The following is a 14232-nucleotide window of genomic DNA, read 5'->3' as shown; positions in this document are numbered from 1 at the left end:
CACGGAACTAAAACTTTTGGTATCTTCTTGCTACAGTTCCTTCCATGCCCCTACAAAGTCCCTCATGAAGACTGGGAGACTTTCTGGTGCAGAATACAATATAGTATGAAAAGCAGCATATAGAGGCCAAACACTGCCAAAGCCCGAAGGTGTAGAGAACTTTTGGTTGTGATTCTGCCTATTTGTTTTTTCTATTGATTTTCATTGAACTGTTACTTCTAGCTAATACAGAACCACAGTGCTGGATGGACTCCTCCTTAAAGCTGCCTTTCTCAAAGAACTAGGTACCCTTTATCTCAAGCGATGGAAATCTCGGTATAAATTACTGGCCGAATCATCCCTCCCTTTTATCCTGGTTTAGCCCTGTACCCAAGCTGACATTCTATATTAAAATAACAGTCACAGAGTTGGTTTCTCTGATTCTAGCATAGAATGTCACTTTGGGGACAAGACTAAACCAGGAGTTAAGGTCTAGTGCGAAACTGGTGTGATGAGTTCACCCTCAGTTAACCCCCAAAATTCATGCCCCCAATCACTTCTGAGGACCTTTCAGTAAGGGGTTTTTTTTTTGTAGCAGGAACTCCTTTGCATATTAGGCCACACACCCCTGATGTAGTCAATCCCTCAAGAGCTTACAGGGCTCTTAGTACAGGGGCCTACTGTAAGCTCTTGGAGAATCGACTACATCAGGGGCGTGTGGCCTAATGAGTTCCTGCTACAAAAAAAGCCCTGCCTTTAGTGATTGGAGAGTTCTCTAAAACCTTAGGCAACCTACTTCAACATACAGGTTTAGAATCAAAAAACGCCCCCCCCCAAAAAAAAACACTTTCAGTTGTACGGTCTGTATAAAAGTGTCAGTTAATTACTCTGCATTTGTTTTATTTAAAGCAATTTTAAATATGAACACCCCCCACCACCCTTCTTAGGTTTCCATACCAGTGACAACAAACATGTGAAGAAATTGATGTCTTTGAGTCTGTCCAGAAGGAGGTGTTGGGTGGTTCTTTAGCTTCTTTGCTTTCAAAGTCGGTCTTACAAAATTAACAGAATGTAATACTTTATGGGGAAGCCCAAGAGGAAATAAAGCTCTGTATGGGGGGGGGGGGGAGGACCGTACTTTTGATGTCCATTCTGATGAAGGAAACTTGCGTCCTCTGCATGTTTTGACTTTTGTGACATCACTGAGCAACCAAAGCGATTTTCCAAGATCCCCTCCCAAATAATTCAGTAAGTAAAACAGGATCAGTTGGGAACAAACTCCTACTCCAGAGGTGATGTGAACCAAGATTTCCAGAAGATGCCAATTCTGCTGAGGAGACGCAGGCACTTATGGTTACGGTTTCCTGATGGTTGTAAGTTACCGATCATGAGTACACTGAAATTCCGAAACCTTTCATGTTCAGGATCTTACAATCACTGCGCATGGGGGGAAATAATGGTCCCCTTCCAGTGATAGGCTGTTGAGGTTTCTAATGGCACAAGTTGTTATGGAACACGATGCTTCACAAGTAGTACACAACAATGTTCCTGGGTGTTGTCCTGTGAAGGAAGACTTCCAAAGACCATGTGTCTGTTTTTTGGGGATAAACTGTAGAGCTTCATGGGCCACTGGCCTTAATCTTGTGTTTACGTCTCATTCTAGATAGGTACCATATTGAATGATCAACGGCATTATTCTTCCACATGCATAGCAACCCATTAATTGCCTTTCCTAAGGGGAACATGGTTATGTCTCTGTGTCCGTTTTTCCTTCTGCTAGCACAAAACAGTCTTTCCAGTTACACTTTGCTAGAACATCTTTGGGTCTCTTTGAACTTCACTGCAACCGTGTGGTGATGATGTCATTGTGTACAGCGTACAGAGCTTCAGGAAAAATAGCGGGTTAAATGTAAAATATCTTTAATAAATAATTCTTCTGCTGACATGTAAAAATAAATGAATATTCCCTTTGGCAGTAATAGCTGATTTAATACTCAGAAAGCTGTTTGGCTCATAAAATAATAGCATTATGCTACAAGGAAAAAAAATACCTCATATTATTTTACTTTCCCCTCCCCTTTTGTTTCAGTTCAAAGGGGACAGATAGCTTTTTCCGCAGTTTGCCACCAGTCGGTTGTAGTCACTTGTGCCCCAAATAAGCACCAAGGGTGATACACGCACCAAGGACGGCCAGACTCAGGATCGTCTTCAGAGGCAGCCACGAGAAATCAAACAAAGGCCTCATGTTGTTGCTGTAGAGCTCCACAAAAGCATCCTGGTAAAAGAAAAACAGGTGGGGGAGAGAAGAGATTAAAATAATATAGCGGAGCACGCTTCAAGCATTAACAAACCAAGCTCAACATCCTCGGAACCTCACAATGGACGTCCTCACACTAGCTACAAACGAGAACAAAAACCGGCCTGGCTTTCCTTTCCCCACCAATGTTGGGCTTCGCTGCGTGTGTTTTTAAGTCCAATGCGGCTACATACAAATTCACCTGGGTCTGGTGATTCTTTTTTAGGAAATGGTGCTCAAGAGAGACAGTAGGAGGTAGCATGACAACAACACTGGCCTCTTGACTTTTTTTTTTTAATTAAAAAAAACCCTGACTGTGATACTGATTAGGGCAGGGGTGTCGAACATGTAGCCCATGGGACGTATCATGCCCGCAGAGGGCTCCTATCAGGCCAGCAAGCAAGTCTGATTCCTTCGCTCTCTCTCTCTCTCTCTTGCTTCCTTCTGCACCACAGCTTGCTTTGCCAGGCTTGCTCAATTGCGCAGGAGCTGCAGAGCAAAGCCTTTATTCTCTTCATTGGCTGAGGCTCCTCCCTTGGGGAAGAAGGGGGGGGGGAAGCATGCTGACCAGAATATTGCAAGAGTACTAATACTTTAAGCATGTTTTATTTTAGGTTTTTTTTTTAAAAAATTGTATTTATGTCCTTTATAAAGTTTATATCTCCGCTACCTGGGAGAGCCAGTTTGGTGTAGTGGTGAAGTGTGCGGACTCTTATCTGGGAGAACCGGGTTTGATTCCCCACTCCTCCACTTGCACCTGCTAGCATGGCCTTGGGTCAGCCATAGCTCTGGCAGAGGTTGTCCTTGAAAGGGCAGCTGCTGTGAGAGCCCTCTCCAGCCCCACCCACCTCACAGGGTGTCTGTTGTGGGGGAGGAAGGTAGAGGAGACTGTGAGCCGCTCTGAGACTCTTCGGAGTGGAGGGCGGGATATAAATCCAATATCTTCATCTACCTCACAGGGTGTCTGTTGTGGGGGAGGAAGGTAAAGGAGATTGTGAGCCGCTCTGAGACTCTTCAGAGTGGAGGGCGGGATATAAATCCAATATCTTCATCTACCTCACAGGGTGTCTGTTGTGGGGGAGGAAGGTAAAGGAGATTGTGAGCCGCTCTGAGACTCTTCAGAGTGGAGGGCGGGATATAAATCCAATATCTTCATCTACCTCACAGGGTGTCTGTTGTGGGGGAGGAAGGTAAAGGAGATTGTGAGCCGCTCTGAGACTCTTCAGAGTGGAGGGCGGGATATAAATCCAATATCTTCATCTACCTCACAGGGTGTCTGTTGTGGGGGAGGAAGGTAAAGGAGATTGTGAGCCGCTCTGAGACTCTTCAGAGTGGAGGGCGGGATATAAATCCAATATCTTCATCTTCTTCTTCTACATTTTATGACACACCTGGCCTGGCTCAACAGGGTCTCATTTATGTCAGATCTGGCCCTCTTAACAAATGAGCTCGACACCCCTGCATTAGGCCATTTCCCAGTATTAATTTCATGGGATTATATCATGAAATGAAAACGACGACGTCAGAATGGCCCATAGTAAACACAAGAACAAGACAGGGCCATAAAACGGCATCAATCAAAACAGCATAAAAACAACAACATTCAGCACCTTAAAGTGAACTTTATGAAAGAGGCTAGAAGCAGACCATATAAACTGCTTAAAAAGATGGAAAGTTTGGGCAGAAAGGAACGTTTCGGCCTAGTGCCTAGAAGCAGAGCAGATGCCAGGCAAGCCTCCATTGAGAGAGCGTCCCAAAGTCAGGTGCTATTATGCAAAAAGCCAAAGCTGCTCATCACCCACCACTCTTCCCAAGGTGGTGAGATAGAGAGCAGAGCTGGGGAAGAACGGGAGGACTTGACAGTACAGGTGTACAAGGGGCTGCTTAGGTTGGTCTGCAGCAGTGGCCATTCCGTAGAAAAAGAGATCCTAGAGCTCAGCACAACTCATTTGTCTCTGCCACACACCCCTGATATCAATGGAAGGTCTACCAAAGAGAAGGTCTACTCTTCAGAGTAGAGGGCGGGATATAAATCCAATATCTTCTTCTACCTTAAAGGCTTCTTGAATTAGAACTGTCATCATCAAACCTTACTCCCATCATATTTTTTAAATTATCCCCAGATATTTCTTGAGTTGGACCTGGAAACCCTGCTTGCAGTCCTGCAGGCTTGATCAAGATCGGGGCCTTGAGGCATTTTTAAATCATCCCTCCTAAACTCTAAAATTGCAGCGCGTCCCTGGGTCAAACACAGGGACGCCATCAAGTCTGGTCGTGCCTAAAGACAGCATTCATAGCTCAGAGTTGCAGCGTGGCCCGAGAAACTTCAGATGGAAATGCTTAGCGTGAAATCCGCGTTCTTGCAAAGAATGTGACGAGAGGAACACGATGGTTTCTGCACTGCACACTGTATTCTAAATGACTATTTTACGATCCTTTCCTCTTCGCTGCTTTCGCCGACATCCCAATGTAGACTTACTTTTGAAGCTTGTTTGAACGGCCTATTGCTGTTTGTGTATGCTTGAAACGTGATTTAAGCAAACCCCCACGCCTATGTTATACATTAAAGGGGGAGGGGAGGCTAGAGCTTTCCCCAACATATAATATCAAATGAACTCCATAGTAAATCCCCCGCAAACATGGCAGGGTTGAGAATGGGAGGGTGGTGGTGGTTGCCAATCCCCAGGTGGGGGCAGGGAATCCCCCAGTTTGGAGGCCTTCAGGGTCATCAGAAAGCGGGGGGGGGGAGGGAAATGCCTAATGGGCACTCCATTATTCCCTATGGAGACCAATTCCCATAATGGAGAATTGATCTGTGGGTATCTGGGCTCAGGGGGGCTGTTTTGTGAGGTAGAGGCATCAAATTTGCAACATAATATTCAGTGGCTCTTCTCAAAACACCCTCCAAGTTTCAAAAAGATTGGAACAGGGGGTCCAATTCTATGAGCCTCAAAAGAAGGTGCCCCTATCCTTCATTATTAAAAGGTGTGCGGTCCCTTTAAATGTGATGGCCAGAACTCCCTTTGGAGTTCAATTATGCTTGTCACACCCTTGCTCCTGGCTCCGCCCCCAAAGTTCCCAGATATTTCTTGAATTGGACCTAGCAACCCTAGTTTATGCTACAGCTATAAGACTTTCATACTTCAGACAAGGACATCAGTTTGATCAAGGGGTATTGATTAAAAGATGCAGGGATACGTTTCTCAAAAGATTTCTGGTTTTCCTGCACTTATATGGATGACTGTAACCAGGAGTTATTTCACAGAAAAAAGAGGTGCCACAGCTCATTTGCATATGCCACACACCCCCTGACATCAACAGAAGGTGGACTAAATTATATCGGCTCAGCATCTACCTGAAAATGCTTCTTGAATTATAACTGTCATCATAAAACCCAGTCCCATCAGACTTTTTAAATTACTTGCTCCTATGTGGCCACAGTGGCAAGAGGAAGATTTCCATCTGTCTGCTTTATATGTTTCGGTTGTTTCCCCATTTTTTGTGGAGAAAAATATTAGAACGCTTGTCAAATCTTAAGAGTTCAGCAAAATTCTCCCAGGGGGTTTGAACAATGGAGCTCAGAAACAAGTATTTTTTTTGGGGGGGGGGGGAGAGAAAGAAAGCACAATACAATTTAGAAGTTCTGGAGTTCTGCTCCTGTGAGCCCCAGTCCAAAATGAGGCCTGATTTCCTTTTAGATATATAGGGGGTGTGTGCATGCGTGCGCACATTTGAGCATCAAAGAGTTTATATGGCAAGAACCTTCCAAGCATATTTTACAATAGGGAGACTGATTTTACGATATGGCCAGCCTACAGAGACAATACTCCTGGAAAAGATCCCCTCTAACTTGACCTAACCACTGATTTTAATGCAATTGTGTTTATCGCAAACAGGTTAAGGTTTTGCATATTGTTTGCACACAGTTCAGTTCTTAGAATCCGCATGGTCTGAAAAGATCTCTGCTGGGACGGCCAGGAAACACACGGCCTTGGGGAACGGTCACAGCTGGAGTAGGCAGCTGTGGGGTTAGTGGACAACAGAGCTTCACATGATCTTTTGATTTGTACCAGTACAGAGAGGGTAGTGGGCCGCTACAGAAAGACACCGATGGCTGAGCGTGTCTGCCTGTGCGATACCAGAGAAGTGGATACAATCACACACATCCTGCTTAGTTGTAGGTATTACAATCAAATATAAGCTAGATTCATACAACCTATACAGGGAAGATTTTTCAGGTTTCTTGAATACTGTCATAAGCAATGTGCTTCTTTCAGATTCTAATCCAGAGGCTGTGTTGGCGGGTGCCAAATATTTAAGAACATAAGAAAAGCCATGCTGGATCAGACCAATGGCCCATTCAGTCCAACACTCTGTGTCACAAAGTGGCCAAAAAACCCAAGTGCCATCTGGAGGTCCACCAGTGGGGCCAGGACACTAAAAGCCCTCCCACTGTGCACCCCCCCCCCAAAGCACCAAGAATACAAAGAATCACTGCCCCAGACAGAGAGTTCCAACAATTCACTGTGGCTAATAGCCACTGATGGACCTCTGCTCCATATGCTTATCCAATCCCCTCTTGAAGTTGTCTATGCTTGTAGCCACCGCTACCTCCTGTGGCAGTGAATTTAGCAGCAGCCTACAGAATCTGTAAATGGTATGTAAAGGTGTGAGATGGATTGTAAGATACTTTATTCTTATTATTTGTAAATGCTTCATTTTTGTCCCATTTTTACACTGGTATCTAAATTTCATACTATTGTGGTTATATTTTGATATTGGTTTTTGATATGTCTGGGCTGTTTTGTGCTGGTTACGTACTGTAATAAAGCAATAATGATGATGATGATTTGTACCAGTAGCTGCCATGAACCAACCATTCAGCTTCTCAGCTGCAAAGGCCCAACATTTCCCATTAGTTCCAGTTCCAGGCCATGTTCCCTCTAAGCTGCAGAGTCTTATGAGCAAAAATTCTACTTTGTGAGCTACTGGCATTAAAGTTGGGAGGTACTGCATAAATTATTGTGCCCCAGGGTCATCCTTCCTGAGCAAAGACAAAAAGGTGTAAGCTGGAGGCTAAAAAGCTGTGAGCTAGCTCATGCTAACTCAGCTTAGAGGGAACACTGGTTCCAGAATAGGTTAATTTATCCATCTCTCCCCCCACCTCGGAGTAGAGGCAGACAGGACTGTTACCTTATTGCTGCTCTCTGCATTTATGAGCGAGTGAATGTGTGGGTGGTGGACAGAGCGAGCACCAAGAGGAAGTCAAACTTCCTTTCCCCCCCTTCAGCCTTAATCAAGCAGCTGGCGAGGAAGTGATTTTATTTCCCTCGTTATAACTGGTCCAACAGGATATCCTCTTCAGTTACCCGATGCTGAATGAACTCAAGGCAAAGATTCCAAGGTTTGGCGGAGCGTAACTTGCCCTCAGGGCTCTTGCTTGTTGCCCTCTCTGTGACTTGCAAGTAAATCATGCCAACTTTCAGCTTTTGAAGAAACTCAGGTGAGGCCGAGGGACTCAGCTCTCCCCCTCACGCTGGCGTGAATCAGACTGAGCCAGCTCGACATGACTTATGATTCGGTACCCTCTGCGTGAGACGCAAAACGAATCTCCTCTTTCTCGTCTGCCTCCTGAACCAACGGGGAGTCTTATAACAACAGACTACTGTTCTTGGTCGTGCTATCGCGAGCGCATGGTTATGGATTTATGCATTTTTCTTTCAATTACTGTATAAAACTGCAGTTGCTACATAAATCCTCCGTGTTGGGAAAAAAGCTGGTTTGTAAACTGAAACCTCACTAAGATGTCACCCTGGCTTTTTTAAAAAAAATGTTTATGTGGGGGTGTATGCATTTAATGCAAATATCAACCTCGGCCTGCATGCAAATAAAGACAGGTCCGCCCAGTGCTACAGTGGTGTCTTTGCATTAGTGTCTTTTCATCCTGACGCATACAAAGGACAGATACAGTCACACCTCAATTACCAAAATGTGAACCACTTTCAAAGAAGGTGTGAAATATGCGTGCTTATCTAATCATGTAATGAATGTCACAGCAACCTCTAAGCAGTAGAAGCCAGCCATTACGGTTAGTGGGCCAGCAGACACACACACATGTATATATGCCAGATGTTTTATCTTCAAAGGATTTTAAAAAGATTGGTCTTTGTTCTAAACTGTTGCAGCACTACAGAATAACAGATCTTCCCTTGTAACAGAGTGTGCTTTATAAATCAGATTTCGAACCGATAACCTGACAGTTCGATAAGGTCTTTACTTTTCTAATGGATATTGCCAAAACATCAAAGCAAGTAAGATATTTCCAGTCTCTGTTTTCCATTACTTTTTGGACCTATTTATCTTCCTTATAAAATATTCTTAGATCTAAGGAAATTTGCACACTCGGCCATCCAAGAGCCGATCATCAGAGTATCAATTGGGTAAAACCCACTTTGGGATGTACCAGTTCAAGCTTCAGGTAAAGGCAGAGTTGCAGTTCTGAGTAGGGACAGGCACAAACCTGCTCACAAACAAAAGTTTGTAACGAATTGTGCCCCGTTCATGGTTTGTGAAGAGGCGTTCACAAACTGAAGAGCCATCATGAACTTTCATGAATTTTAAGACAGTGGCGGTTCACGAAGGGCAGAAAGCAGGGGTTTTATTTAAACCCTTGCTTTCTGCTCTTAATGAAAAACAGCTGAGGGGCTGGGAGCAGAGGAGCTGCTTTCTGTTCCTCGTCACTTTTTGGTGGGGAAACGCCTGCTTTCTGCTCCCCGTGTAAAGTGATGGGGAGCAGAAAGTAGGGGTCAGGGACCAATACGAACCAGTTCAGTTTGTGAACCAACCTCCTGGTTAGTCTTGGTTCAGTTTGTGGTTCAGCGATGAACCACGAACTGAAATGCAAAAAAAATTGTTTGTTCCCAACCCTGTGTCCGAGTACTCACCCATTAAAAAGGAAATCCTTGCAAAATTAAAACCAACACATCATAGTGTAGGCTAGATTTTCATTAGGTTCTAGCCATCTTTTTCTCTGTGTTGTAAAAATTTCTTGTGCACACAAAAGATTTTTAATGCCTGGAGTGTGAACTGGCACAGTCCCCAACTTAACTACAGGCAGGGCTTCTTTTGAGCAGGGACGCACAGGAACGCAAGTTCCAGCTGGCTTGGCACCTAATATGTAAATTTTTCCTGCTGAGCTTTTTCTACAAAAAACCCGCTGACTACATTCCGAATACAAGCATTGAATTATGGTCAACTGATCCAACATAAAGCTAGGATATTGATGGAACTGGCATGCTAATAACAGCTCAAGGTTTTTGTGTTACAGAAACACACAAAACCACACCCCTTACACATGGCTTAGAAGTTAATCATTTTTGGTTGGGTGGGGAATGAAAGATTTCAGATTTTGAAGGAGGGAGGAAGCAAGAAATATTCCAGGTAATGGTGAAACTGGCTGTGCTTGATAATATTTTAAAATAAATAGCAGTGAGCAGCATTAGCATTTGTGGGTGTGGGGACTCTGATTGGGGAATCCAAGCAAAAATAATGTGGAGAGAATGTAATCCTGGGTACAATGGATTTTATTTGGAATGCGCATGTGTGCAAAGGTGTGGTTGATGTAGCATGAGTTATTCCCGGCGGAGAAGGGTTGAGTCTATGTAAATCTCTCCTCTTTCTTTTTCCTGATCCTTTCTGGCTCTTCTAATATTCTCTTTCACTTGAAGCAACGGGGGTCCCTCTCCCACTCCGCCCATTCTGCTGGTGGTGGAACAGTGGCTTCTAGCAAACTCAAGCTCCCTAATGAAGACAAATGGAAGCAAGCTATGAGCTCAGTTGTGGCTACTGCCCGGAGGTGGCTGGAGAAGGCTGCCCCTCTCCCCACCACAAACAGAATGGGAGGAGTGGGAGAGGGAACCCCATTGCTTCAAGCGGAAGAGAATATTAGAAGAGCCAGTTTGGTGTAGTGGTTAAGTGCGCGGACTCTTATCTGGGAGAACCGGGTTTGATTCCCCACTCCCCCACTTGCAGCTGCTGGAATGGCCTTGGGTCAGCCATAGCTCTCACAGAGGTTGTCCCTGAAAAGGCAGCTGCTGTGACAGCCCTCTCAGCCCCACCCACTTCACAGTCTGTCTGTTGTGGGGGAGGCAGATAAAGGAGATGGTGAGCTGCTCTGAGACTCTGAGATTTGGAGTGGAGGGCAGATTATAAATCCAATATCATCATCATCATCAGTCCAATCACCCCTGCAGCTACCTCTTCATTGTTCCATCACTGCTTTGAGTCCTAGTTAAAGCAGGCTGAAGAGTAGCCCAGAGTAAGGGCTAAAAGAGAGAAAGGGCTTTTTTTTTTTGTAACAGGAACTCCTTTGCCTATTAGGCCACACCCCCTGATGTAGCCAATCCTCCTAGAACTTACAGTAGGTCCAGTAATAAGAGCCCTGTAAGCTCCTGGAGGGCTGGCTATGTCAGGGGGTGTGTGTCCTAATATGCAAAGGAGTTCCTGCTACAAAAAAAAATCCTGACTCTGCTTACGAGAGTAAACTCTTGCTGCCGTTGCTCCTTGGCAACGATATTCAGCGGCTGCAAAATGGAAGGAAAATGGAGAGGCTGAATAGAGTCTGTTCCTTGATTAAGATTGGGGGGGGGGGGGAGAGGGTCATTATATGACAGTTCGAAGCCCCATGCGCTCATCTGATTGTTCCTGCGCTAGGTCCCCCTGGGAAATGTTACCGCCAATTAGTCTTGGCGTCTCCAACTTAATTCACTTACGCATTGTTTTGCAATATCCCAAAGACAGCTCCTGCGGGGGCTGCTTTGTTTTTGCTTCCATTCTTGGAAAAGCCACCTCTAAAAAAACCGAGATTATACATCTGACACCAGCGTAGCAGCTGCAACTATATTATGAAATCCACAGTTAATCACGCTTGTCTGAGGATGCAAATCCACTTTGGCGGAATCAATGTGAGCCTGAATGACTTTTCTAAAAAGGAAGAAAGAGACCACGTCTACACAACAAAGACGGCAGCGCTGCAGATTAGAAGTTTTCACAATTCTGCAAGGGGACCGCAAAAGAAGTACAGCTTCCAAACCTGCTGCTTAAAGTGCTTATTTGCGTTTTTCAGAAGTGAAACTGGAGACCAAGAGAGAGAAATCCTTCCTGCATTTTGTTGAGCAATACAAAAAACCTTTGAGAACATGAAACCCTTATAGCCCTCTATCTTAACAGCTGCCAGGGCCTGTTGTTGTTGAAGGACCACAACATAATTAATTCATAAAACCATTTGAGAAATGGGACTGAAAACTGGCTACGAAGTCCAACATTCTAAAGCAGCAGGGGTGGAATTCTAGCAGGAGCTCCTTTGCATATTAGGCCACACACCCCTGATGTAGCCAATCCTTCAAGAGCTTACAAAAAAGAGCCTTGTAAGCTCTTGGAGGATTGGCTACATCAGGGGGTGTGGCCTAATATGCAAAGGAGCTCCTGCTAGAATTCCACCCCTGCAAAGCAGACGGGGGCTCAACAAGGACCATGTATTCCTCACACAAGTTGAGTATTCACAGCACACCAATCATCCAGATAGCTCCTCCAGCTTACAGAGACTTTCTCCTAATTAGGGGACTCCTCTGTTGGAGGGTGAGCCAATAAAGTTGGAGGTAGGGTTGCCAGGTGTCTGTTGGAAAATACCTGGAGACTTCGGAGGTGGATCCAGGAGAGGGTGGAATTTGGGGAAGGGAGGGGCCTCAGCGTAGTACAATGCCATAGAGTCCACCCTCCAAAGCAGCCATTTTCTCTAGGGGAGCTGATCTCTGCCTGCTGAAGATCAGTTGTAAAAGAAGATCTCTAAGGCTCACCAGGAAGCTGGCAACCATACTTGGAGGAAGAATCCTTACATTGGAGGAAGGCTTTATACCTGAGCTAAAAGGAATTGTTATTAATATCACCACGTGCCTCCAAGTAGCAAATGACTAATGGCGACCCCAGGACCATGGGGTTTCCAAGGCAAGAGATGAGCAGAGGTGATTTGCGATTGCCTTCTTCTTTTGCATAGCCATCCCAGACTTTCTTGGGGCTCTCCCAACCAAGTAGTAACTGGAGCTGGCCCTGCTTAGCTCCCAAGCTCTGAAGACATCAAACTAGTCAAGTGATATTCAGGAGGAAGTCTTCAGGCCTGAGCCAAAAGGAAAGGTGGGGCTTAAATAGTTAAATGAAGAACAGATTTTGCATAGTGGAGTGGTATGATAGGCGTAGAATCCCTTCCCCAAACTCCACCCTCTCCTGGATCCACCTCCAAAGTCTCCAGGTCAGGGGTGGCCAGACGGTGGCTCTTTCACACATATTCTGTGGCTCTCAAAGCTCCCACCACCCCACTGGCTGGCTTGGAAAATGCATTTAGAGTTGCTTTCTTTCCACCTCTACCTCTCCCTTCCCCCGTATATTTGCCTGCCTGCCTTCTTTCATACATGTACCGGTATGTCTTGCTCCTCTCAAACATCTGATGTCCCTGTGTTATGGCTCTCAAACATCTGACGTTTATTCAGTGTGGCTCTTACGTTAAGCAAGTTTGGCCATGGGGGTTCTGGAGCTCCACTGCTGTGAGCTCCTGCCCCAAATGAGGCCTGGCAACCATAGCAGTAGGCTTCCAAACGTGCATTCCCTACTGGATTGGGAGCCCAGAATAGAACCCGGCATAAAACACATGGGTTTGAATGGCACACTATTCCATTTTGATTGGCCTCCTTCCTCCCATCTCAGTGCCAGCAGCAGCTTCTCTCTGTGTGTCATGGCAGGATCAGACAATAAGGTCACACTGGCCATTATCACAATCAGACAGAAAGTTACGCGAAGGAAGCAGTAACTCCTTTAATTGGATCATGCTAGTTGGAGTAAAACAGTTATCTCCCAGGCAAAAGACTAGCTATCAGATGTCTGATCTACGACCCCTGTTATTTAAGAAGTGTGCCTTTAGCCACAAATACAACCTGTTGCATCTGGGCTCCCCAAAGGCAGAATCCATGCCCATATGCCAAAAGCCTCCATTCTGTTTTGAGTGTAGTCACAATAACCCCAGTTGTGTTCAACAACCACCCAGGGGTGGAATTCTAGCAGGAGCTCCTTTGCATATTAGGCCACACACCCCTGATGTAGCCAGTCCTCCAAGAGCTTACCAAAAAAGAGCCTTGTAAGCTCTTGAAGGATTGGCGACATCAGGGGGTGTGGCCTAATATGCAAAGGAGCTCCTGCTAGAATTCCACCCCTGCATCCACCTTTTCACTGAACAAACTATTTCCCAAGCACATACCTCTTCACACAGAAACTGTCACCTTAGCTACTTTTACTTGGGATTGCTCCCAGGACCGTGAAAGACCCCTTTCTGTCCGTAGTTCAATCAGGGTATACGTCTGAATCCCCCAAACAAACCTAAAAAGAACATTTTATTTTATAGCTCCATTGCTTGCCCTGTAACCAGGGCTTTTTTTGAACAGGAACACAGTTCCAGTTGGCTCGGCAGCAGGGGTGTGTGGCCTAATATGCAAATGAGTTCCTGCTGTGCTTTTTCTAAAAAAAAAAAAGCCCTGTCTGTAATTGAAGACAGATTCCATTCCCCAAGTGCACTTCTGACTGGCTCAAAACTATTAGTACCTGCTTAGACCGCCATTACCATGGCAACACATGAATTTATCTCTTCCAGATTATTTGCTACCTAAACATTTGGACCCTACACACTCACCTTCAGGAACTGGAACCTACAACAGTGCTTTCTCATTTGCGCTCTTGGTCTGGTTTCTAATTCCACTACCCTTGAGCTGAGGAACTTGATTAAGAAATCACAGCAAGAAGAAGATATTGGATTTATATCCCACGCTATACTCTGAATCTCAGAGTCTCAGAGTGGTCACAATCTCCTTTACCTTCCCACCCCACAACAGACACCTTGTGAGGTAGGTGGGGCTGAA

The 14232-nt window shown here is 45.2% G+C and overlaps 1 protein-coding gene across 1 annotated transcript in view; it reads right to left on the bottom strand.

The window, feature by feature from the left end:
* Positions 1 to 839: 839 nt before the first annotated feature.
* The window catches only part of BCL2 (BCL2 apoptosis regulator), a 162980-nt gene continuing 149587 nt past the window's right edge, over positions 840 to 14232 (bottom strand). The window contains exon 2 of the mRNA XM_060244276.1: positions 840 to 2254. Within this exon, the coding sequence (XP_060100259.1) occupies positions 2120 to 2254 (135 nt within the window). The 3' untranslated portion in view covers positions 840 to 2119. The remainder of the gene's footprint in view (positions 2255 to 14232) is intronic.

The sequence above is a fragment of the Heteronotia binoei genome, chromosome 7 (genome assembly GCF_032191835.1).
Source record: "Heteronotia binoei isolate CCM8104 ecotype False Entrance Well chromosome 7, APGP_CSIRO_Hbin_v1, whole genome shotgun sequence".
NCBI classification, from domain to species: Eukaryota; Metazoa; Chordata; class Lepidosauria; order Squamata; family Gekkonidae; genus Heteronotia; species Heteronotia binoei.
This window is presented reverse-complemented; position numbering and strand designations above follow the sequence as displayed.